Source organism: Zonotrichia leucophrys, chromosome 1A (genome assembly GCF_028769735.1).
Source record: "Zonotrichia leucophrys gambelii isolate GWCS_2022_RI chromosome 1A, RI_Zleu_2.0, whole genome shotgun sequence".
NCBI lineage: Eukaryota > Metazoa > Chordata > Aves > Passeriformes > Passerellidae > Zonotrichia > Zonotrichia leucophrys.
The window spans coordinates 66189391-66215884 of NC_088170.1; the positions used below are offsets into that span (position 1 = coordinate 66189391).

The 26494-nt window shown below is 44.5% G+C and overlaps 1 protein-coding gene across 1 annotated transcript; it reads right to left on the reverse strand.

Annotated features, from left to right (window-relative positions):
* Positions 1–2419: 2419 nt before the first annotated feature.
* PROSER2 (proline and serine rich 2) lies at positions 2420–26480 on the reverse strand. Its single transcript, XM_064703033.1, has 4 exons — positions 26324–26480; positions 16971–17185; positions 7021–7273; positions 2420–6149 (listed from the first exon to the last, which is right to left on the reverse strand). Exons 2-4 carry the CDS (start codon positions 17103–17105, stop codon positions 5155–5157), a joined length of 1383 nt encoding a protein of 460 aa, XP_064559103.1. The 5' UTR covers positions 17106–17185; positions 26324–26480; the 3' UTR covers positions 2420–5154.
* Positions 26481–26494: the final 14 nt, after the last annotated feature.

Below are 26494 nucleotides of genomic sequence, written 5' to 3' on the forward strand. Positions count from 1 at the left end.
AGCTCAGGGGGGAAAAGGAGCATGTGACCTTTGGAAGAAGGGGCAGGTAACTCAGAAGGAATCCAAGGGTATCAGGGTTATGCAGGGCTAAAGCTTAACTGGAATTTTATCTGGCTACTGCTGTAAAAGCCCCAAAAAAAAGTGTCTATAAATACATCAGCAACAACAGGATGGCTGAGAAGGATGCAGGAGGAAGCACAGTGACAAAGGATGAGGAGAAGGCTGAGGCACTTCCTGCCCTCTTTGCCTCAGTGAATAATGGCAAGGCCAGTTGTTCTCTGGGTACACAGCTCCTGAGACAGGGATGGGGAGCAGAAGGAAAAACTCAATCCAAGTGGAAATGGTCAGTGAGCTGCTGCAGCACTTGGACACACAGCAGTCCATGGGGCAGGGGGGATCCAGTGAATTCTCCCCAAGCCCCCTTCCATCATCCTCTACACCCCAGTCCTGGCAAGGTCTGGGCTGTAAATTGGCAAATGTGACACCCCTCTACAAGGAGAGCTGGGAGCAAAATCCATGGAAGTAGAGGCTGGAGAGCCTGACCTCAGTGCCAGGCACAGAGCAGATGCCACACACAGCACATGCAGGACAGGCACGGGATCAGGCCCAGCCTGCAGGGCCTTGTGAAGGGCAGGGGCTGCCTGACCACCCTGAGCTCCTGTGGCCACCTGGGGATCAGGGCAAGGCTGGGGACGTGGCTCCCTGCACTCCAGCAAAGCCTTTGCCACCCTCTCCCACATCCCTCTCCTGGAAAAGCTGCCAGCCCAGGGCTGGGTTAATCCTGGCTGGGCAGGGCCCAGGGAGGGGTGGGGATGCTGCTGCACCCAGGTGGCTTCTGGTCACTGTGGTGTCCCCAGGGCTCAGTGCTGGGGCCAGCCCTGCGTGACATCATTACTGATGGACTGCACAGGGGCATCAAGGACTCTGCTGGTGCAATGGTGTTGGAGTGTTGGTCAGCAGGAGGGCAGGAAGGCTCTGCACAGGGACTGAGGTTCAACACCACCAAGTGCCAGGCCCTGCCCTTGGGTCACACAAGCCCAGGGATCCCTCCAGGCTGGGGGATGAGTGGCTGGAGAAGTGGCCATGGAAAGGCAGCTGGGGGTGCCTGGGATGGCCCTGAGCTGGCCCAGGGCTGCCTCTGCTCCAAGGCCCTCCCTTTGCAGCTGCCTCCAGAGCAATCCCACTGGAGCAGGGGCTGCTGTGCCTCAGCTGTGCTTCCCTGGCTGCCCCTGGGCCAAGGACAGGGACCAGCTAAGGGAGGGCTGTGATTTTTACTGTGGTGGGTTCAGCTACACAACACTCTGAGCTTGTGCAGCAGAGCTCTAAGTTCAAACAAGACTGCAAACCTGCCCAAGCTGCTGGGTTAAACCATCACCTCCCCTCAGCCTCCTCCCTGCCCTGATCCCTCTGTGGATAACACTTTCTGAAGCTGTCTGTTCTAAAGGGAGAAACTGAATTCCATGTGCGTGTGTATAAAACAGGAGTCAAAACATCAAAAGCTTCTTCCCCAGGCTGCAGGCACCTGAAAGGCTGCAGGTGCTGGGGCAGCTGTGAGGCTTCACCTCCAGCACGGGTGAGGCACTGGAACCTCCTTTAGGTTTCATGACAGATCCAGCCAAGTTAAATTCTCTGCCTCTGGCTCCAGGCTGGAGCTGGACACAATTACAAAAGGCCACCTGCCCTGCCATGGCTGAGCCATGCACTGAGCCCTGAGGCAGCCCTGCAGAGCTTGGAGACAAGGCTGCTGCACCTGCTGCTGCTTTCTGGCTGCCACCACAGCCAGCCTCGGGGATGAAAAAGCAGCTCAAGCAAATGGAAGCATTTCTTTTTTCTAGAGTGATTTCTAGTCTCCCTTTTATGACACACAATGTTTGGACAAATGCTCAACAACACCTGAAGACTTACATAGAAATCCTCCTTCAAAAGACAGAAAAGCAGCAAACAGATGTGGAAGGGATGGGCAGGGATGTTCTCTGACAGGGAACTTTGACCTGTGCAACAAGGAAGATTTCCACACTCAGCAGGACCACACTCACTTATGGTAACAGCCTTGGAAACAAAGATGTGATTCTTCTTTCACATATAAAATTTTCCTCTTGGAAAGGTCATTTTAATAATGCAAAACATTGTGAGAGAGAGGCTTTTGTCTAATTCAAACACTGTTCAGGATGAACTTCACTCTGGCAAGGACACTGATCACAGCAGTGAGAATACACTGCTCTTATCAGACACAGCCTTTTTTTTTTTTTCTGTCCCTCCTGCAGCACCTGCCATGACAGGGCTGGGCTCTGGCTCACACACATCCACAGTTGCAAAATGAAAGGTTATTAAATCAGTATTAGCCATTAAGAAAAAGTCACCTCCCTCCTCCAAAAGGAGTCATGCTGCTGGGTGGCAAAGAACACAATGGCACCTCCCATCAGCCATCATTTCATTGGGTTTATTCTAGTTTAACAGATGATTTATCAGATTTGTGCAAGACAGTTACCTCTAGCACAAAGGGAAAGAAAGCAAAATCACAGCAACATATACACACAAAACAAGATACACAAAATAGAGCTGAATTTATATACAGGTTATTAGCAGCTAGACTTAACTTCATTTAGTACATGGCTTTACTCACTACAGTTTTAGGCACAGAGAAGAATTTATCTGCTATGATGAAGGGCCACAATGAATACCTCGTTCCAAGTCCTCCCTGGGCAGAATCTGCTTTCCCTAATGCAGATCTGACTCTCACTTCCCACCAGTTGAGGACACAGCCCTGCACAAAGGATGAGAGAACACAATCCAGCTAATTCAGCATACAGCAACTTGAGATATTAACTATCTGGGGTATTTTGAAGTAGAGTGACATTACAGAGTTCTTGAACTAGACTGAATTTCAATGAAACAGGGTCAGGGTTTTTTCCCCCTCGTTTGCTTAGCAAGGACTCTCAGCTGTAAACAACTCCAGAGGAGCTGGCAGCAATGATTAGATGTGGAGATTGCTTCGGACGCACTTCACATTCCTAATGAAGAATTTGCTTCACCAGGATTCAAAAGCACAAAGGCCATGAAACATTTAAATTTACTTATCAGGTTATGTTAATAAATTATGATGCATCATCCACATGTCAGCCTGCATTCCAGCCTGCAGTGCAGCACGTGCCTGGGTGTATTTTCTGTGCTCCCAGTGTTTCTGATTTGGGGCTGCAGACTCAGGGCCCAGCAGAACAAGCCTGGGCTTTACCTGCAGCACACAAGCAGCCTTTTCTGGCTTCAGCAGCACCTCTCACGTTGGATGAGGCATGCCCAAGTGCTCTGCCAGCCCAGGAACGGCCACATATTTTAATTACTGATTGCTTATGTATAGCAAGCCTGTCACAATGAGCAACATGATCACTTACCCAGTGAAAACGCTGAAAAGAGGAACTACATAACAGAACCAGCCAGATACCGGAGCAACACAATTAAAAATTTAAGCAGCAAGCAGATAATTTAAAAAAAAAAAAAAACAACAAAAAAACCCCCCCCAAAAAAAACCCTTAACTTATGAGGCAGGTTGAGAATGACACAAAGGTTTTTCCTTCACGACAGCTTCATTTACAGGTACAGCTCAGCAAGTTTGAAATACTTTATCACAAGAACTACAAACTTGTTTATCACAGTTATGCTCCTCGCCAAAGGGTGTGTCAGTTTCTGCTGCAGCCACCCCTCCTTCTCCAAGGTTTATTGCTCAGCTGCTCTGGAGAAGGAGTGCCTTGGTCGAGGCTTCAGAAAGTGCAGAGAGTTAAGTCAGTTCTTCCCTTTAGAAAAAAATCCAAAACACTGAGAAATCAAACGTGAAGGAATAACAACAACAAAAAAATGGAGAGTTTGGCATTTGATTTTAAAGTGGCTATTCTTGATGTTTTCAGGTAATACAAAAAGGGAAGGAGTTTCAATGTGGAAGGGCAGCTTTGCCACATTAAAAAAACCCAAAACATACTAACACACAAAATATATTTTGGGACCATCTTTACCAGCTTGTGTATTGAACAAAGGCAAAATACCACCAACTTGGACCATTCAGGAAAGGTGTGCAGCTCTCCTGAAACTCCACATAGCCTGCAAGAATTTTGGCTGTAATTTCTGTTATGCATTGGCAGGGCAGAATCAAATAAGGCTGTGAGCAGAGGATTATCAGGGCTGTCAAAGTACAGGAAGACCAAATGACAGTTTTAGCAGTAACAGAATTTGTGTGGTACAGCTACTGTTCAATAAGCAGCAGCTCCTTCCCAGGAACCCCAACATGAAAGAGAAGACTTTTAACATACAGGTGCTGCTTTTGGTACAGAGTTAAGTTGTTCCTATGGCTTCCCTGCTGTTGGACCCTCCCTGGGACAGAGCAGTTGGGGTCACAGATTGTCAGGAGATCTTTGGCTGTCAGTGCATGTCCTTGGGGCTCTCCAGGTGCCTTTCTGGGCACGTGGGTGACTCAGGTGTGACAGGAGCAGCTGTGGGAGGGGAGGGCAGCTCCAGAGTGAGCAGTCCCCCTGCACAGCCTGGGCTGCTCTGCCAGGAGAAGGTCAGGGCTGGAGCCATCCTGGGCACAGTTTGAGTCAAGGGGAGAGGGAGGGAGCAGGAGTCTCCACTACTGGCAGGGAAAGAAGCCAAGCCAGCTAAGACAGACAACAAAAAGTCACAGAAGGGCGTCACACTGTCAGAAATTTCAGCTGTGACATTATCTCGAGCTCCCATGGACAGACAGACAGACATGTGGGCAGGACAGACAGAGCTCTTTGTTTTGGCTTCAAGAAGAGCAAAAGCAAGATTTGCTGTTTCAGTTTGCTATGTACAACAATACTGCACTGTACACTTCATTAACGAGATGCTGCCTGCTACAGTCCAGCATTAATTAAATAAAATTCCTCTCAGTCACAAAGAGCAACAGATGAGTTTCTCTGTAGGAAGGAGAGCCAAACCCCACTGTTGTTCATGGCCCTACGTGGTGCCAGTCCTGGGATAAACACAAGTGGCCATTCCACAGTGTTCAATACCTTCCTGGCTTGCCTGAAGCAGAGAACTTTCCCTTTTTTCTTCCAATCCACTTGATCCCAATCCTGCTGGGAGTGTTCCAGCACAAAGCCATGCTATGACTTTCCCCCTGCTGCCACAACATCCCCATCCACGTTAGGCAGTCTCTTTCAGCAGTCCCAGTTTCCTGAGTGCCTCTCTCCTGGCTTCTTCAGTGGAGCCACGGCCAGAAAACTTCACCGTTATCCCTTGGGATCGAAACCCTGGAGGTCTGGGCAGAGAACCTGACCTCCTCCTCATGTCCAGGCTTACACCAGCTTGTTTATAATCACTGCAACTTTTTTCTGTGCTCTGCTGTGGGCTGCTGACTTTGTTAGTGGCAAGAGCCACCTCTGGTCTGATTGTTACAGTTTTGCCCATAGGAAGGAAAGGGCTGGGCTCGCTTTTTAAAATCTCATTGATGTTTTGGTATCCATTGGTAACAGCCTCTGGCTGCTTGGGCTGCACATCAGGCTGCTGAGTGCTGGGGGCATGGTCCACTTGGTCCTGAGCTGGCTTTCCCTTGACTAGGCCGAGTTTGGTCAGGGCTTCGTAGCGAGTTTGCTCAGAGGAGAGATCCCGTAGGGAAGAACTTCTGTTCCGTGACAGGAAATCGTTTTTGTGCAGCCTCTCCTCCAGTTCAGCTGCCAGAAGAGCTCCCCCATTGATGTTGGCCAGCACCTGAGCCCGCCGCTCCTGCACGTTCACCGCCGCCTTGGAAATGGTCTCGCTGAACTCCTTGCCGCTGACATTTGTTATGTTGATGTTGCTGGGGAAGCGGTGCAGCTTGGGGGCGGGGGCAGGAGGGTGCTTGGCTGCTGGGCAATGCTCCCCGTTGGCCACCGGGCCTTTCCTCCTGTCGGGGTTCCCGGCACCGAGGGCGCCGGGGAAGCGCGCCCGGCTCTCCCCCTGCTGCTGCTCCGACATCTGCTGGGCCACGATGAGAGGAGTGGGCACAGAACGGAGCAGCTTCGGGTGCTGCACTGGAGCAGGGGGTGGAGGAGGAAGAGGAAGGCTCTCGGACACCGCTGGGGGCGGTGCAGGGGGGAGTGGAGGAAGGTCAGCAGGTACAGCCGGCTGAGGGCTCTCGGCTCTCCCAGGCGCATCCAACACTAAAAGGCAAAGCAGCAGAGATGTCGTTAACTCTTCACATAGAGCAGAATGCAAGCTAAAATGCTTCTTTCAGCATTTCTCCCCCTCCCTACCTTTCTAACTCAACCTCAGCCCACAGAGCCAGAAGAAACTCTAAGAGAAGTCCCAGCAATGGCATCTCTTAGGCAATGCCACAGCTCAAATCACCACGTTTACAATGTGTCACTATCCCAGCCCTCTCTGCCTTTCACCCACAGTCTGTGTTGCTTCACTGTGCTTCAATGGCTGCTCTTCCATGAGAGTTTTGCAGTTCTTATTTTTTATTAAAACAGCCAGGAGAGGACAAATTATGTCCCACTGATAGATTCATTGTCCAAACACAGAGAGCACACGCTCTAGGGGTGACAGAAACAAGTGCCATATGATACCTTGTCACAAACTCACCCATGGGATCGTACACCTTCCAGTGCCACAGAGTAACACTGAAAACAACCTGCTATCTTAAAACTCCTGGGAAAAATCTTAAAATGTCTTGGAGAAGAGCAGAGCATGAGCAGGTTGGTGAATGCAGTCTGCCTTGTTGCAATGACTGTGCACAACAGTGACAACTCAGTCCCAGGCAGAGGATTGAGACAGCAAACCAACAACTTCACCAGATGCATCACCACCATCAGGGAAAAGGAAAAATTACAAAAAAAGTTACAGTAGCAGCAAGAATTTCAAAAACCCCAAGGCAAATTAAAATCACAGTCTTTAGAGCTCCTTATGAGTAACAAATTTATTTTGAGGTAGTAAGGAAAGTACAGAATTTGTTAAGCAGTTTCTACAGAGAACTGGAATAGGTCAGGGCTGGATCAAAGGGAAAACCCACACTCACAAGCAACCAATTACCTGGTGCTGTGTCTCTGCTGGAAGGGCCCTCATGGTCACTGCCCTCAGGGGTTGACTGCACCAAGTCAATGATATCTTCAGTCTCTGAATGACTGGACACATTTTCCTCTGTTGACCTTGGGGACTGACAGTGGATGCCACTGTCACGCAGGGCCATCTCCTCCAAGTCATCTTCTAAGGCATCTATGGTTTCCTCAAAGAACATGAGAACATCCTGTTCTTCATGAGTTAAGTATTTCAAACTTTCATCATCCTATGGGGAACAAAGGAAAAAAACAAAGATTGACACCTTCCCAAAGAGACATTTAGACATTACAATGCTAGAGGACAAAAAAAAAAATTAAAAACCAAACCAGCAGCAATTGGTATTACATCCTTTAGTTTAGCAAAGAAATCTTCATTTGAGTTGTACAGAGAAAATTACTGAAAGATCATAAAAGTCATGAGAGCTACTAAAAAAATAAAAATTCAATATAAAAATCCCTACACACACCTGTGCCTTTGCAGGGGTTAGGATGGCTTCTTCTGAACTGTGTTCTGTGTCAGATTCAGGAACTTGGGGAACAACATGAGAGGGAAAGGTGCACTCAGGACAGCCCCAGAAATGGGTTGATTCCCTTTTTGCTCAAGTCCCAAGGGTGACTTAACCTCTAGAAGCAAAGCTGGAGCTGAGAAATGTCTCTGCCACTACAAACTTCAAATTATCCAGAGGTACATAAGAGATTACAAAGATGCAGCAGTAAGGAGGGAGAGGACTTGTAAAGATTTTAGCTTTCAGTTACAGAAAGGAAAACCCAAGAACAAATATGAAGACCTGTCCCTAGCAGAACTGTGCCTTGGGCTATTTTCTTCAGCAGGAAATAATCCTGTAGACCACAGAAGTGATAAATAATCACATGGATTATCCAGTCTTCATTTTCTCTGAGTCACTGCTATTAATTAACTTGATTACCACATTATCACTCTGTGAAGCTGGGCAGCAATGCTCTCTTTTCCCTCCACCCTGGGAAACACTCACTTTTCCAGAAGCTTGGAGATGACAAAGAATGATTAAGAAAGGCACTGCATTAAGACAATGGATACAGGAAAGACATTTCCCAAGAGCCCTGTGTAAGTTCTGGAATGCAAGTATATATTGTTGAAAGTCAAGTGAGGTTTTCCCTTTTCTGGACTGAATTTCTCCCCTGCCAAGCACATACTGGAAACTTTGCTGTCAGTAACTCAACAAGAAGTGCCAAGGACACCTCACTGCACGTGCAGACAGGGTAAAAAGGCTCCTTCTCAGTGGAGGGCTGGGAGAATTGAGGTAAATACATAAAGGTATGCAGTACAAATATTCAAGAGGTAGCACGTTCTTGCTAGGGCAGCACAACTTGCTTCAAACTCACCGTGCCTGTTCAGATCATCTTACATTAGATTAGACTAAAAAAACCTGTGTGCAGCTCTACCTGTTAACTCCTTGCACAAACAAAGCTTTTATCCCCATTCTCAGCACTAAAAATAAGAATGACATAGCTCTGTACCAAAATAATGCCTATAGATTAGGAAATACAATGTGCTGCATTGTACCCAGTGGCAGTTGATCTCCAAGCACTCAGAATGTTACAGATGAGAAAATAAATGGTTTGAGGCTCTCAGCCTGCGTGGCCAATGGTACATTTGGTGGGAGGGAAAGATGTACAGAGGTGTGGTTATTTCTAATTTAGTCTTAATATCCACAGTGCACTGTCAGAGTAAGTAACTTATTCCAACTTGCAGCAAAACTGCTACAAAAGCTGAAATTTGGATGCCATTTGCCAGTGCTGGTTTAAAAGATGAACTTCAAAGGCTGACGTAGCCCTCGGCTCGCACCCACCACACGCAGGTTTCAAAGGCCAAGGAAAGTTTTACAGCTGCACTTGAAAAGCAAGAGACAGACAAGCCTTCCTTTTTTGGTTTTTTTTTTGGGTTTTTGTGTGTGTGGTTTTTTTCCTTAATGGATGTTGCAATCTCCTTCCTTCCCCACCCAAATACTCATAGGGCTGCTATGTCTAGCAGGCGAGAGAATGACAGGAAAGGAGCCCTGAGCTGGAGCTGAGCAGGACTCCAGGAGCCTTTGTTGAGGGTGAGCCCATTGCAAAAGCCAGAATTCCAAGGCAAAGGAAAAGAAGAGGGAGTTGTGTTTGAGAAGTTCATAGAGGCAACAAATCCAGAGTGTGGTACAGGAATTAGTGTGTGCACCTAAAAAAACTGCTCCCACATCAGTTTAACTTGTTTCATCAAGAGCTGAGCAAAGAATAAAGCAAGGAAGCAAAGACTTCCCAATGCATTTCCTTGCATCCTTTTCTGAGCTGCAAGACTGAACATTTTTCCATGACAGGTGAGACTTGCAGGAGAGTTTTGCCTGATTTAACCATCTCTCATGGATCTTGCTGTGTCCCTTTAGGTAAAGAATCCAAATTGAGTAACCATCCCTTTGCAAACACATTTGTAATAAATAGCATACCAAGATGGGAAAGGCCAATTTCATCTCTGTTAGCACTTCAATCTGTTTCCCCATGCAGTCTCCCTTCAAGATGATCAATGTCACATTTCATCAGAAAAAACAAAACAAAACAAACAACAAAACCAAAGCCAACAGCTCTGGAGAACAGGCAGTGTTAGGTGAGGGCACTGCACTGGCATCCAGTCTGGATAGAAACTCCCTCAGGCCAGATATGTTTCAGTTTGCCAGCCAAGGAAACAATCCCATTTTAGACACAAAATCACAGTGGAAAAAAAAAAAACCTACTCAGGCTGGTCAAACCAAAGGAGCTCAGAGATGTAAAGCAAGCAGTGACTTGCTTTATTCCCACCTGTACTACTTGTACTACAGCAAAGCCTCCAGAAAGATGGGAGGAATTTTTGTAACTTAAAGGTGCCAGTTTTAACTAAGGCTACCCAGTCTATTTGCAATTTTCCATATATTCCAACTACTGGAACAGTTAATATTCTTTCCATGCTCCTTTTTTCTTAATGAAGCTGTACTTTTTAATAGATGAAACGTCTTTTCAGCTACTTGAGTTATTCACCTCATAGTTTCCATCTACTCCCTACTCTTGATACACAAACACATCTCCCTAAACTAAATCTCACATACACCTACCACTATAAACTTTAAACCTACTGTCAAAAGACAGCCTGAATTTGAAACTTGAATATTGTGCTTCAGCTTTAAATGACATTAAATTAGGAGGATTAAAAGGACTGCTCAGACAGAAGAAATTTGGGATGAAAACAGCTGAAATAGCTGAGTATGCTCAGCTGGCATTAATATTTTAGATCTCTCTGCAGCCAAACATTTCCTGCTTATGCCAAACAGGAAAGAGTCTGTTAAAACACTGTTTGGTATAAAAGAGGAAAAATAAAGAAATAACAGAAAGAAAAGAGGAATAGAATCTATTTCATAGAAAAGATTCATTGATTCCTTTCCTACCTGACTTAATATCCAGAGGCCCACAATTTTTCATGCACATCTGAAGAAATCCTGAACATCACATCCAGATCTAAAATCCTAAGACCAGCACAGCTTTGACAGAAACAGAAAACCACAGGAAATCCCAAGACATCTGCAGTGCTTAAAAAAAAAATCTTTAAAACCTGCTAAGGAACCACACTTCAACCAGCAAAATACCAGGAGAATGCCAGATTCAACTGATTTATCAATCACTTGACAGCACTGAAGAATTGACAGGCACAATTCCATGAGAAGGAAGGGACTGGGTGCTTCTCAAAAGAACCATGAAGGGAGCAAACCATTCTGAGGTGCAGTGCAAAGGCCTTGCAGCACCACCTGGGCCACAGCCTGTGAGTAACGAGGCAGCTCTGCTTGTCAGAAGGGGTGAAAAGGAAAGCCCTGCGTGCAGGGGCTGTACCAGAACACACAAAAAAGCTTTAGCACAGAAGTCAAGTGCCTGTGACTGGATTTCCAGGAAAGGGAAATGGAATGGGTTGTACTGCTGTTACTGAAGCTGGAAGCATGAGAGTTACAGCTGAGAACATGAACTACTACACAGGATCACACCAAAATCCCATTTAGCTCAGCAGCTATGAACACACAGGAGGGTGTGGGAGGTGTTGCTCTATGTTTTATGGGTATATTTTTTCTTCCCCTAAATCCTTCCAGTTTCCAGCAACACAAGGCTTAAAGATTTCCCAGATGCATTGGCATCTGTGTATTTAATAGCCCTTAATGAGCTTTTCTAGCATGAATTTGTGTTATTGTTTGAGCCATGGAAAGGACTGGCATGCACAGCATTCTGTGGCAGGGAGTTCCAGAGTGTAATTGTGTGCTGTGTCAAAAAGTGCTTCCTCTACAACCCACTATCTGATGGTTTTGATAATACCATTCCATTTGGTGAAGAAGACTATAATATTGAGTGTTGTTTTCTTCAGTTTATGAGGATAATTGTACTGTGTGCTTCATGAGAGGCAGCAAAGCATATAATCAATAGGTCCTAAGTGAGGAAACAAATTATCCACAAGTACTTAAAAGATAAATTAGATGAGCTAAAGTCATAAACTGACTAAATTACTCCTAACCTACTTTTAAAGAAAGCAAGCTGAGTATCTACTTAAACTCTGAAGATATCCCTTTGATAAACAAAATTAGGCTGATCAGCCTATAGAAATTAAAGGGGAAAAGAAATTGTTAGAACAACATTGAGAAAAATGGGGAGACATTTCAGGCAAAAGCCACTAAAGTTTTATTTAAAAAATCAAGTAATTTCACACCAAGCTCATTTCTCAAGAGAGGGTTCTTGACCTGACCAATAGGTGCAAGCACAAGATGTCACAAACCTTGATTTGAAACCTTTATGACATGGCCCCCAACAATGAACCCACAGATGAACAAAAAAAACGATGCTGAGATGAAGTTACTGCAAGGCACCTGTGCAATCTGTGAGTTTGTCAGTTTAAGTGCCATAAAGAGGGAAAAAAAATCTGCTGTTGAGGGATGCAGATCTCATTCTGGGATATATTAACCAGGGTGATGACATGACAGCACATCCTCATTCGGAACACAGAGTTCAGATTCAGTTGCTGAACTTTGGAAAGGATGCAGCCAAGCTGGACAGAGTCCAGAACAAAGCACGGAGTGCTGGGAGCCTGGCTGCACAGGAAGGCTCAAATAATGGAGCAAGTTACATTTCAACAGGAGAGAATGAATGGGGGTGGGCAGATGCAGCCCTGTGTCCCTGAGGGTATTTTAAGATATAAAAAGTTGACCACCCATATAATTGCAACAAATCTTCTTTGCATTCACTGAAGGTGAGACAAGTAGAAGTTAACTTTGACATTACAGAAACTTTAATGCAAGTATTCAGTGAAAAGTAGTGGAATATACAAAGAAAACACTCTGGAAGTCTAGGAATGTCTATCAGCAACGTTTAAAAAGCAGATTTGCCCACCTGCTACAATAATCTCTATCTACCAGATCCTGCTTTGAAGCACAATGATACAGTTTGTGCACAGAGCCCAAACTGCCTTCAGGATCTGTATTCTCACTGCACCAAGATCATTCCTTGCTAGGAGTCAGGCTCCTATTTTCCCAAGGCACGCTGCTTCCAGCTCACACTAACACCAGCTCCAAGTGGCTGAAGCACAGCACAGCTCCCTCCACACCCTGTCAGGAATGGCCTCCACCTGCCCCAAGGCAGCCACAGCCATACAAAGCAAACAGTCAAAAATTCTTCTCATTTTTTGTGTATTGTTATTTGGCAAAGCCCTTGGACACGGTGAAAGGTCATGTAGCACAGTAAATCCTGTGGAGTATCAGTGTCAAGGGGGAAAAAACCAATTCTACAACAGGAGTTTTTCTCAGGACATTCCCTTGAATGTACCTGAAGTGCAGCTCAGCATCACAAGACTCACTGAAATTGTGAGGAAAAAAGGTGGTAGTGGGCTAACAGATATGACCTGTCCTTTTCCAGAACCCCTAAATCCACACTGGATTCCCAGTGGATTCTCTTCAGGGAGGCTGAGGCAAAGAGATACCAACATGGCACACCAGAATGCCAGGTCTGCTGCATCTGAATTACCTGCACTGATCCAAAAAGGATAAAGATCATAACAACAAATTTTTAGGCTACAAGAGACACCATAACTACAAAACAACCAGGTCACCCCTGAGTTAAATGGCTGAGGGTGTGAAACAAAACACTGAGCCAGCTCAGACTACTCACAGCACAGCTGCTCCTCATGTCTATGCTCAGAATGTCACCTGTACCACACAAGGGATCCAGGGGTGACAAACCATCTCCAGTGACTGGCTCTGAAGTCTTGCTAGAGCCAGAGAGGAAGCTTGTTTGAAGAAATAACAATCAGAACAAGCAAAATCTCTTCAGAGTCATGGCCTCTCCCAGTTTAAGCCATTTGATTAGTGATCAAATGAAATAGTCACTTGAACAAATTCTGGAGGTCACCACTGCCCCAAAAAGAGTGGAGGTGAACTGTGGCATTAACCAAGGATCTGTCTGATCCAAAGGCAAAAAAATAAAATATAAAACACTGTGAACCACCAAGAATAACAAGAACTCACTATCCCTCAAAGCCACCACTCAGTAAAACATGCTCAGATACAGAAGGTAAAGTACTGAAGTTGTAGCAACAGATCTGAGGCACTGGCACAGCTTAGTGCTCATTATTAGTGCAGTTCCAATTAGCACAGCTCACTTCAGGTACAGCACCTCTGCCATGGCTCTCACAGGTAGCACAACTGTCCCAGCACATCACTCACACTTAGAAACCAAAGCAGTTACTCATGGCTGAGAACAGATACCCAGTCCAATTACCAGAGACAAGCACTGAGAGAAGGACTGGCTTTAAGAAGCTGGTCTGTGCCTATTCAGTCAATGCAACAAGGCAAATTGCTTCCAAAAAACCCCAAGACCTAGTTTTAGCTTTGAATTAAGTGTCCTTAAATTGCTACAACTGTATTTCATGGCAAGTTAATTCCTATACACGTGTCTGGCAGTGTCATTACAGACTGGGTTTTGGAAGCTGAATTGCCAAGAACAGAGTGTTTTTGGAATGTTTTTGTTTGCCCTCACCCTTGGGTTAGTGCAACTTATTCCATGCATTGGGAGAATACACTTCTGTCAAGCAGATGTATGGATACATCTTTTAACAAAGAAACCAAAATATGTGTGCAAATTAGTCCTCATACATAACAGTTTTTATGTCTACTAACATTCATGTGAGATGAAGATATCAAGGCATACATTTCTCCCATCTCAACTCAACCTGCTGTGACAGATTTGGCAGAGTAAGCCCATCTGTAATTTCTATGGAAATACTCATGAAATCACTTGCTTTCCATTAAAAAAAATTTGGCTTAGAGGCAGTTGTCAAAGATAACTGAAAGCATCACTATATAGGTAAGAGAAGCTGAGATACCTGGCAAAATTAAACTGAAGTGACAACAGCTGACTGGGAGGGATCCCACATACAGAATTTTAAGACCTTTTCAGCACATGGCAATTGATGTCCATCTCCTGGTCATGCCTAAACTGACAACCAGTTCCCAGCAAGCAGTGCCAGCACAGACACACAGGATGCAGGACCAGCCAGGAGTCAGCCAAACCAGCTGTGAGCAGTGAGCAAAGGCTAAAGCCAGTCCAAGTGTTTGTCCCCATTATCACATCCCTGGGTTTGTTTGAATTCCACAGATGCAATACAAAGGTTATATTTAGTAACTATTGCAGTCTGACACTGAGAAGCTTAAGAGCCTGGTATTTTTACAATCAAGTAGGAAGAAACCTGCAGCACTATGGGCCTGTCACAAGAAGCACTGTCACACTTCTTTCCTTTGCAATGCCATTACAAAAACCCAAAATATCAAAGCCAACCCTGACCTTTCTTGCCATGTCTCTAGGAGAACAGGCCCAGGACAGTGATAAATGAAGAGGCAGTCAGGTCTTTAGTTGCTCGTGTTCCAGGGTTTAGTGAAGGTCCAGTGTGTCTCAAAATACATCTCCACCTTTCTCAGAACTGGCATAATAGAAATTCTTTGTCTACACAAAGTTGTCCACCCCCTTCTTCTCATTAGGCCATCAAAGCTTCTGCATCATCTAAACTTTCATAACAAAACTACTGAAGCAAGAGGATAATTTCTCTAGGAGTATGTTCCAGCAATTAGGCAGAATTTCCTTCATGTTCAGTTTAACACAGATCCCTTCTCAAATTCAGAAACTGAAATTATGCCTGCATTTAAGAGGTCATATTGTCCAGCCTGTTACTCCACACATGCCAGTTGCCAGCTTTATTGGACATGCCACCTCCTACACTGCTGGAAATAAAATCATAAAGGGGATCTGTGGCATCCCAATCAAATTTGTTGGTACACAATTCACTGTCTTCATGCACAAACTGAAGACAAATGAAAGGCTCTGTGAACTGCTAATTCCCAGGTCTGATGGGAATTGCCTAAGCCTACAGCTAACTTTTACTCCATCTATAAATGACTGCATTACAGAGTAGGAAGGGATTCCAAATCTAGCTGATGCATCATCACATGGGTTATCACATGGCAGGATCTAGGATCTTGGACTAAGGGAATTGATGGCATTTTCTGACACAGCAGACCTGGAATGAGACTGTACAGACTGATTTATACATGGCTTTGTTATTTAATACTGATTTTTTCAAATGTCTAGTTTCATGCCTGCTAAGAATAAAACCCAAGGAAATATGATTGACTATTACCTCTTAACCTGGAAACTAGTGGTAGAGTAATAAGCAAAATTAACTTACAATTCTGTGTAAAATAAAGTTGTAATTCTCCAGCAAAGTACTACTTCCACTGTATTTCTCTAAAATTCAACCAGCTTCTATAAAACAAACAACATACACTAACTTCCTGAGTCCAAATGATGTACTTAACCTCTCCCACCCTGAACCTTCACAACTTTTTCTAGAACAGATCAGAAACAGTTAAGGAACTAACTTTTGTCATACTTGTTTTGTGTTTTAACTAGCAACACAAGCTGAAGGATACAGTGTCATATTAACAGTAAGTATTTTCAGTAGAAACAACAAAAAAAAGGACCTGCATTTGAATTGCCTCCAGGTGCCAAAAAGCTCACAAAATAGCACAAAACCACAAGTGTGTCTGAGGTACACAGATAAATACAGGTTTTGCCACTTTTTCACAGAAAACTACCATATTAAAAGGAAATTATCTGGGAGGGCAAAGGGAAGGAGACAAAAAGCCTAATTCCATATTTAAGACAAGACAGATATTCAAATTTCCAAGCAAGCATGTTTACCAGTGTGCTCTTCCCTCAATGAAAAATGGATGTTTTGCAAATGGTTGGGATGATAAAAAAAATATGGAAGGAACCATACCTGCACTTTCTAGGCTTAGCCTGTCAGTACACAGTGTACTGTTGAGTTCACTCCTGATTCACCCTGCTAATTGGGAAGAATGCAGAAGTGCATCCTACTCCCTCAGTTACTCACTCACGATTGAAATGGCCACACACTCATACTCACTAATGCAAGCACAGCTTTGTTTATGGTGACATATTTGTTACTCATCTAATTAAGGTGGAATAAGCTGAGACCTTTATTCAGGAGTGTCAACAAAGAGATTAAGCAAAGGCAGTGTGCAGAACCACCACTATCCTTAAGTTTCTTTATGAGCTGTTTAAGAAAGCAAGGGCAGAGCAGCCCTTACTGCCATTCCTGCTTCTCTGGGAGGAAGGGCTGGAGAGAAGCACTCTGAGACAATCAGACCAGAATAACAAGCTGTTATACCAAAGCTCAGAAGTTATTTCTGCCCTTTGAGTTTAACAACCGAGACAACACCAGCAACCACTTAGGATTAGAAATGGCAGAAATCAATCTTAATAACACAAAAATGGTGTGATGTGGGGCAGAGCTATTAATGTAATCTGTATCACTAAGCACAAGGCTCATTAAACACTTACCAAGGCAAGATTCCTGCACCTAGCTTGGCTGCCATGGTTCTCCACAGTGCCAGCCCTTTCCATGCTCCCATGAGTGTGCTCTGGAGAGGTTTCAGATGCCATTTCAGGAGGATCCACCAGGAGATTCCTGGGCATCACACCTTCGTGACCTATGGATCCCGACGCAGCACAGATGCCATGGGTGTGTTACGTGGGGCTGCTCGCTTTATTCATGTCTGGAAACAGAGAACAATGTGGCATGGGGTTAAATCTGCTGCTTAAAACACCTGAAAAGGAATGGAAAATAAATGGTAAAAAAAATCCCACACAAGTTAATGAAGGGCATATCTTTATGTCCTGAAACACGTCTACTGCTTTATGGGCATCTTTTAAAACATTGGTTTTGATCAAAAAGATGACTAAAATTCAGCATAGAAAGGTTCTGTACCCCATCTCTTGTGTCTCCAAACCAGATGTCTATGGACAGTTGGACGCAAGGATCCTGCATATATCCTTGTCCTACAAATTCAGTTTGTGTTTTCCATTATGGCACATCATTAACAGTAATAAAATCCCACTGACTGAGATACCAACTGGCACAGCTCAAGTACTTTTACCTTTATTTGGTGTTAAACAAGAATTCTATTTATGGGATCACATGAGGGAAACAGAACCCCATTCATTTCCTAACACTGCTGCAGTTAACTCGTGCTACTGAAGCAGCTCTATGCCACCTGCTCCTGGTGAAAGATCCATGAGCAGAACTTGGTGCCATTTTTGCATCAACGCATTACAAATTGTGTTTTAAAGCATCAAGAGCTTTTATTTCACTCAGCCATGAAGAAACAGTACTTGTACATTTAGAAGACACTTACTGAAAGAGGCATATGCACCAGCACTCACTAGAGGAAAAGTCCCCAGTTTTTTAAGCTTTCCCAATGCTCAGTTCTGCAAAACCTCTGAATTGTTGTCATCTCCCAAAACACTCTGGCAGAAGTTTTTCTTTGATTCTCAAGCACACAAACACAAAAGTCATCTTAGTGCACTAACAGCATGAGCAGGGGTAGGCAAAACATAGAACCTAGCTCATTTCTGGCTGCAATACATGAAAGCACCCTTTGCAATGAGAAATTGCCTTGCTTGCTAACAGTCCATCCTTGCACTGCCTGTGACCCGTGGCCAGCAGTGACACATCCCTCAAAACAGCTGGCTCTGAGGTGCCAAATGCAGCCAGCTGGGAAATGGACACCACTCCACTGACACTGCACAAATTAAATGAGATGCTCCTGCTTCCCAAGTGCTTCTCTCTTTATTATGGCACAAGAGGCGACACGAGAAGCAAAGTCAAGCCTGCATTTCCAATTCAATCGGATTACTTCTCCTTGCTCCCCACAGCTGTGGGCTGAGGGCTGAGAAACCAGAGCCTTCTGGTAAGCTGATTAGTGTTTCATAGCAGTGAGATAACATCTGCCAATAGCGAGCAACAATTCCATCCCGCTGATCCCTCCTCCCAGGAGAGGCGATGACATTACCAGAGGTGCCTGCCTGTGCCGCAGCACCAGCGTGTCCTGTGGGACAGCTCCCACACAACGCAGCCAGGCTGCAGCCCAGCCAGCCTTGGCAGCACAGCCACAACCCACAGCAAAAACATCTCATAGCCCTTCTTATCATTAGGTCTAATGATCAAATTTAGCTTTACTTCTACACAAAAAGAACCTTCTTCCTTTTTTTCTATTAAGAACTTTAGCTGTCAATGATACAATGCATCCTCGGGATAATGGGCTTTAAGTGATGGCCAGAGATGCTCATGGTCCTGGTTTTGAAACCCTCAGGACAGGCAGGCACAGGAGCACTGAGGCAGCTGCTGTACCTTTGGCTGCTGCACAAAGCTGAACAGGAAAACAGCAGCAGCTCCATCTACAACAAACCCCGTGGTGCTGAAAAGCCACACACAAACACATCCACACAAGAAAATAGATGGAATTTTTGGAAGCCTACATTATCAGTGAAAAATCCTGACTCCTCCGAAATCCTACACTTCAACAAATATATATTAATTTTTAGAAGGCAGGTCTATCAGAGGATCTTGACACCACTGAAATTCACAGAAAATTCCCACTGACTTCAGATTCCATCCTGCGATTGTCAAGGTGATGTTCAGATGGAAGAGAGACCAGCAAGAGGTGAGTACTTCTACTGACATCCAACATATGGCAAATGTTATTCTTCTTCAGCAATTTTAAGTTGCAGCATCAAGTTTTTTATCCAGGTGTCCCCAACATAAACTGAACATGCCATGTTTGTTCAGTCCCTCAGAAATGCTATAGACAACTGTGAGATTTCTAGAATTACACTCAAAACTATGAACATTTTATGGACTGTATTATGAGAGGTCATTGCTGCAGATTACAATAGATATCACAAATAAAACCCACATTTAAAGACTAACCAGGAGAAGACATTAATTGATGTTACCAAGAAACAAATCAAGAGGCCCAGATTTTGAGGGAGAAGTATTTAAGAGTATTTTTCTGCTTTCTCCAACAGAAATACCTCAGTTTAACCAGGACTAAGTTCATGGTAGGCTATCTGCATTCAGGACAGCAGGAACACCCAGATTCAGCAGCAACAAACATTAAAGCCACAGATTATAAATAACAACAAATACTTCTGCTCCCAGCAAGCTCCCATTACTCATTCTGGAGCTGCAGTTCAGAGGTTTCACAAAGCTCCTGAACAATGACTAAAGGCACTGAGTGCAACTGGTTCAGAGAGCCACCCACACAAGAGCCAGTATCAAACATTACAGCACTGGCCCTGCTTTTGTGTTAGAAGCTCTGGCTTCTTTGGGACTTTTACTCATTTCAGAAAAGTTTGAGAGCTGTGCAATGCTCTGTGAGCCTGCAGAAAAGGTGGGGGGGAAGATTTTTTTCCCCTTCTACCATCACCTTTACCACATCAAAGGCACATGTCAATAAAATCATAATCCACTCATATACATTATTTCTTCTCCCCTTTGCTGTTTCTTTATGCTTTGAGAAACTCCTACACCTTTGTACAGTGTCTGATGTGAGGCTGCCCAGCACTGCTGCAGTACACACAGCATGTTTTACAGACAAATTCCTCTCCTAACCATGCTTAACACTAAAGTCCCTTCACCCTCTGTATGTCATCTCTATTAAGGGAAGGACTTTATAAGTTTAAGATAGAAAGAGTCAAGGTTCCAGTGAATTTCCAGACCCCCCTGTTTCAGTAGGATTGCCAAGGTAACAAGCAGGGTTCAAAACTAAGGTAAGCTTGCTCAGAGAGAAGGAACAGCAGGACAACAGGCAGCTGTTCCTCCTGACCTTCAGAGATGCATTAAATATGAAAGTTGCTCACAATGGGATTTGTTGTTCAGTCACTGTAGCAGGGTATTTTTTAGCTTGGCTTAAGAGATGTGTGCCTGTACCTTTAGGGATTAATAATAAAAAAATATCAGATCTTGACACAGGAGCACAGAAGTGTGACAGGAACTGTACTATTTGGAGAGAGGATCCAGATATTAAACCAGAAATGCATCTTAGGGCAGATGTGATTCTATCATCTGAAGTGATCACTTCTTGGTTACACTAGAGATAGCTTTCATGAGATATTTAAAACAATACAAGTCACATACCATACGTGTTTTTCAGAGAGTAGAAGGAGGAAATTGAAAGAGTCTGAAGTTAGCACAGAATTTCACCTCCAAAGATTTAATTTTGCTTTGACAGAGGTAAATAATTCAGAGAGAATGTATTAAGTTCCCATCAAAGATAAGGTGTGGTCTGTCCTTTCAAAAAGGATATTTTTAGAGTTTTGCTGACTAAGGTTACTTCTTCACTGAAGCTCAATGTTAGCATTTACAAGGGACTGTTACTATAGTAGCAGGAGATTGAAAGAATTTTTTATTAACAATCCTGTTTGAAGACTAGCTTAATAGGCAAAAAGATCAATCCCACAAAAGTGCAAGACATTTAAATGCTAAAAATCAACTGCTACATAAGCCAGGAGCCAAGAGTCAGCAGACAGCACCAGGCCATTAACTGCACAATATACTTAAGGTGAGTTGACAATTTTTAGAAAATTATCATGCATTTTTAAAAGGGCACAAGATCAGCCAGTCCCTTTCACCATACATACAGTTTCTAGAACACTCTCTGCATGAAACATTTCTGAAGATGGATTTCTAAACCTCACTGCACTCTGAGCATCACACAGAGTTTGCCTTTGTTCTTAACCAACTCTTTCTCAGTGATTCAACTGAAACAGAAGAAGAGGCCAGTGAACCTCAAGGCTGGGTTAATCTGTCAGCGTGCACAGACACAGCAATGCACACACCCAGCTCTGCACACACTGTCTGTCACCTCGCACTCCATGGTGGTGGTAGAGTTTGGAGAGTTAAGCATCTGGAAAAAAACATCTGGAAACACTCTGTGGTCATTAGAAGTGATACCATGGGATGGGTTTTATAAAAATGATGGTACAGGAGCAGACTGGAGACCTTTATCAGCCTCAGCTGGCAGCAGAGCAGTAAAACAAGGCAAAGGAGAGCAGGAATTCATTCAGATTCCTGCATGCTGTGGTCAGGAGACCACAGGGCTGCCCAAAACAGGTCAGGTATTTGTGCCTAACAACCTCCTGGATTTTGCCTTGTGTTAAGTGCTCCTGCAACATAGCTGTGAACCAGCTGTACCAGACCAGAGCTGAACAAAAGCAGCTGGCACTGCCATGTCTTCACTGAGCCACTGCTCCAAACTCCTCAAAACTGATGGTTAGTTCTGGTGGACACATTTCCTCCTTCTGAACAGAGCTACCAGCAAGTGAATTCTCCTTACCTCCTTCAGGATGTGAAACACTGAGCAAATCCTTGAGCTTTAGGGGTAGCCCCACTCTTGTGATATACAGTAAGAGTGAAGCTTTCTGGTAAAAGAACAGACTAAGAATGGACTAAGTAACAGCACTGCCTACAGAGGCCAAACCTCACAGGCAAGCTGACTGATTCCAGGAGCACACAGGATAAACTGATGAGGTTTTGCTGAACACAAAAATCCCACAGAATCAGACAGTAAATTAATAAGCTGTTCTTACAGAAAGAAACAAAACAAAACAGAAGTAACAACAAACAACAGCTGATGTTTAGGAACCAAGGTAAACCAAAACTGGCCAAACATGGTTAAATTCTGACTTTTCTTCTCCATATCATAAGTGTAGAAGCTTGTGATAACACTGAGTATGATTCACAGTTTTGATCTGCTCATGACAAATCCCATGTGTTGGAAACAGTCATGGCTATTTAACATCCAGTAACCCAGAAACATTCCTGTCCTTGTTCAGAGGGGGACTGTCACTATAGTATGGCCAGACAAATAGAAATGTTGAGGAAAAAGAACAACAAAAAAAAAATACACAAAGAATCCATGACAGTAAGGTCTACTAAATGACAGCCAGGCCAACAGCATTTTTATAGACACTTCCTTGGACATCAATATTGATTTGCAGAACAGGTGACAAGTAGGACTGAACAATGTTTAGCCAAGTGTGACCTCAGGGGGCTCTCATGGCAGCCCATGACAGATGTGCAATTACATCAAAGTAATTAGAGTGACAAAAACCATGCAAGTCTCCCAGAATTCAATGTATGTAACCCCAATATTTTGCTTTAAACTTTCTGGTTTCTGTGGCACACCTGTGACAATTCAAACTTCCCTTTACAGGCTGGGGAGCTACAAAATCCGTTAGTTTTGGAGCTAAAAACAAAGATTCTCTCAGTCCTCTAAATCTGGAAGTTGGAGCCTCAAGAAACACACTGAATGTCATTCATACAACTCGCACCAGAATTTGTGAGAGCTGCCAACAGTGAAATAACTAATCCTGTGTACATACATTTCTGAAAGAACTAGATGGGCAAGGCGTCAATTCAGTAAAATTTCAATCTGTCTGACTTCACTAGGACATTCCATCACATGCTTAAATGGTTCCGTGAATTGGATCTCAAATTAAATGTAGCAACCACTTAAAAAGAAAGGAAACAATCACAAACCAACATGTTCAGCACCCAAGTAGTAATTCAATTACTACACTGAATTCTCCAAATCATGCTTTGCTCAGAAACAATGCCTAAGGTCACACCTTTGACCACGTTAATCCAAGCCTGATGATACCAGAAAATGAGGAATCCATACTGTGCTTCATTCTTAACTGGTCTTTCTAGATTTTCCAGACCATCCTTTTTACTGTTCTGAGACTTTGTTACATCCAACCAAGGCAGCACAAGAGCACAGCTCAGCACTGCCTCATACTGCTCCCTGCAGTGCTTGGGAAATGCTCCTTCTTCCAAGGCAGTGGAATACCAGGGCAGGATTTGATGATGCACATTGGTCCACCCTCAGGATGGGAAAAGAGGTGCCCACACATCTTTGCCTTTTTCCTTGCAAATAAACTCTGTTCCCATTCAGTACATCAGCAACAGCATCAGCTGAACCTTGGTGCCCAAAATGAAGGCCAGTGGCAAAGGCTCCTACACAACATTGTGGATTAAAGCACCAAAGATCCCTCAAGTGCTCACATTTCCCACTCATTTACAGTGACAGCATTGCTTCCTGCCCCAACTAAAAATAAAACTCCAGCCAGTGACAAGCAGTTACCTTTCTGTAGATTAAGGACAGTGCTAAGGCTCTCACTGGGACTCTCCAGGTGAGATTTGATGACCAGCAGCTGCTCAGTGGGAGAAATACATGTGATACCCAGAGCTGCCTCTCCAGGCCCACATGGGCCTTCAAACACATCCAGGAGATGGCTGAGCTCTGCTCTGACTTCAATTTGCCTCATGCAAATTTCAACAAGGAAAGAGTCCCATTCTTTTCAAGTTACTCTTTTTAAATCTCCCCTGTTAACATCAGGGTGGTGCTATCTGTGACAGCCAACACTTTAGAACCATGAAGTGTACATAAACAATTTCAGGCACAGACGCCTCTGTAATTAGTCAACTTCTGTCTTGTTACAGGTGCAGCATTGCTGGGGTTTAGGGTTTCATTATGTAACTGCTGCTACACTCATAGCAATGGTGAGCCAAATCCTGTTTTACACAGCATTTAAGGATAGCAAGACAATTTTCAGCCCCAGTTCAGCTGTGTCACAGTCTCACAAGTAGATTTTACGCTGCTCTCCTGTGTTTCTTTTTGCGACTGCTCTGCTGGTGTGGGGAAAAAAGCAGAGGACGTCTGAAGCACAAAGCATGGGTGTTTACTTTAAAAATTAACTAATTTTGGACACTTCATTCCTATTTAAGTACATAAAGGTTTGCCTGCCCAAGGTAAACAAAGCTGAAAACAGCACTGGTAATGAAGAGCAGTATAGTCTTGGCCCTGGACTTGGTACAGGGATCATCCATACACACCCAATTGAAAAGAATATATTTAAGCAGTTAGTTATACTAGAAATTAAAATCACTTGCTTTCATTTTTTAATTAAAAAAAAAAGGAGGGAGGATTTGGTAACAGTAACAGCCTGTCTGGCTGGCTTTGAAAGCCACATTCATATGCTCATTTATTTTCATGCTCCAGTATTTCAGAAGGTCAGTCAGCCTGAGACTTGTCAACTGCTCAGGAGTTGAGTTGTTCCAGTCACTATATCCAACCAGCAATCTGTCTGCCAGCATTCTTGGTTAATATTTCTCTCAGAGGCATGCAGAGAAAAAGCAGCTATAACTAACAGGATGAGAGGAGTTTTACTACTGACAAAACAGAGATGCAATATAGAAATCTCCCTGCTCCTTCCTAATGCCAGGCATTACTTGCACTTCTCGTCATAAAACTTCATTCTACTCATTCACTCCCTATAGTAAAACCCCCAAACAAATCCTTGATAAGAAGGACACTGCTGGGAAAATCTATTCCACTTCTGAGAAATAAGTAATATCTTCATTTCTTAGAGACTCAAGCAAGCAACAATTTTTTTACCCTTTTATTGTTTAAACATCAGCTCCCCCCCTTATACAACAGTAATTCCTGTAAAGGAAGGAGAAAAGCCAAATCATAATGTGTTAAAGTAGTGCCTGTACAAGGAAGGCTATCTACAATGCTGCATTAGTCAAGGATCTGTATCAAAGTCTTAAAATAATACCTTTTTATTAGCATAAGCCAGAAATTGCAAAAGCTTTTAAAGCTAAGACTTAGGCTTTAGGGTTTAGAAAGAAGTCTTTCATAAAAAGGGAGGGGAAAGGAAGTAGCTGTTACATTTCTGGTACTTGCTACAGCTTAAAATCCTTGGAAGATGTTTGGAAAATTTCGGAAGAGGCTGTCTTATTTCTTTCCTATTTCATCTGCATGCTTGTTACCACAGGAATCATCTCTTGCTACACCCATGCACAGGACCAAGCACAAGAGAGCTCCACTTCCAGCAACCTCCTCTCGCTGCCACACTAAAAACAAAAACTATTCAGGAAACATGCCCTTGAGATCCTGGATTACTGAAAATCCCAGGAGTGTTTTTAAGGCTGTGCTTTCTTTTTACACGCACTAAACCTCACCCGAACCACCTCAGATTAAGATCTTAAGAAGCACCAGCCTTCTCATGCTTACCAGCGCCGGATGGAAAAGGCACCTGACAGGAGGAAGGGGGAAAAAGTATCCTGAACTAGAATCTGCCAGTGTTTGCACAAACAGCTTTTCCAATGGAAACCCTAAATTGCAGACACTGGGAAAGCAAACAGGAGGCACAAGGCAGCTGTTCCTCATCACCCTCAGTCAGGCAGGAACAGCACACATCAAAGTTTTACCGGTATGAAACGTTTACTAAAACATATTTTCTTAAAGTTGCCGATATGCAGAAGCAAATTTTACGTCATGCTGGGGAAGAACAAGAAATCCACAGGGGTAAAAAATTCTTAACAGCTCGGTAGCGGGAAGCAAAGCCTCACACACGGCCGGAGAGCAGTTTGCTGATAGTTTTTCTCTTCCCCACCTATGTACCAAAACTACCCCAAGACCAAAGCTGCTCTGCGGGGCTGTGCCGGTCCCTGTCCCCGGTCCCGCCCGCCGCCCAGAGCCCGCGCAGCGCACGGAGCACCGGCCGCCGCTGCTCTTGGAACAGGAGGGAAGAATAATTAAAAAGCCATTAGTGAGTAATAAGAGCAACGCCGAACCCTTGCCGGGGCGGGCTGGCAGGGGCGCGCAGCTCGGCGGCCTCTCCCCGCAATGAGACCGAACGGGGGACAGGCGGAATGGAGCGGGGCGAGCTCGCCCCCTCACGCCTGCGACCCGAGAGCCGCGGGAACGAGAGCGGGAGAGCGAGGACCCCTCAGCCAGGGGCCCGCGCAGGGCCAGGGGAGCCCCCCGACGAGGGGCGGCACTCACCGGCTTTGGGTCCGCGCCTCTCCCTGCCGAGGGCGGAATGAGCCCCGGTGGAGGACAGGCAGGTGGTCGGAGCAGCGCCGCGGGCTCGCCGAGCTACCGCCCCGAACTCATGCGCACTGCGCCGGCCGCCACCCACGGCGGGCGGATAAAGCGGCCGGGCGGTGGCTCAGC

What these genes read in the sequence shown, in the direction of transcription:
- PROSER2 (XM_064703033.1), bottom strand. Translation starts at nt 17,105, where the DNA reads ATGCCCAGGAATCTCCTGGTGGATCCTCCTGAAATGGCATCTGAAACC. An exon ending in GGTGCAGGAATCTTGCCTTG is followed by an intron (nt 7,274 to 16,970) that starts GTAAGTGTTTAA and finishes TGTTCCCCATAG; the next exon opens with GATGATGAAAGTTTGAAATA. An exon ending in CAGCAGAGACACAGCACCAG is followed by an intron (nt 6,150 to 7,020) that starts GTAATTGGTTGC and finishes TTTGCCTTTTAG; the next exon opens with TGTTGGATGCGCCTGGGAGA.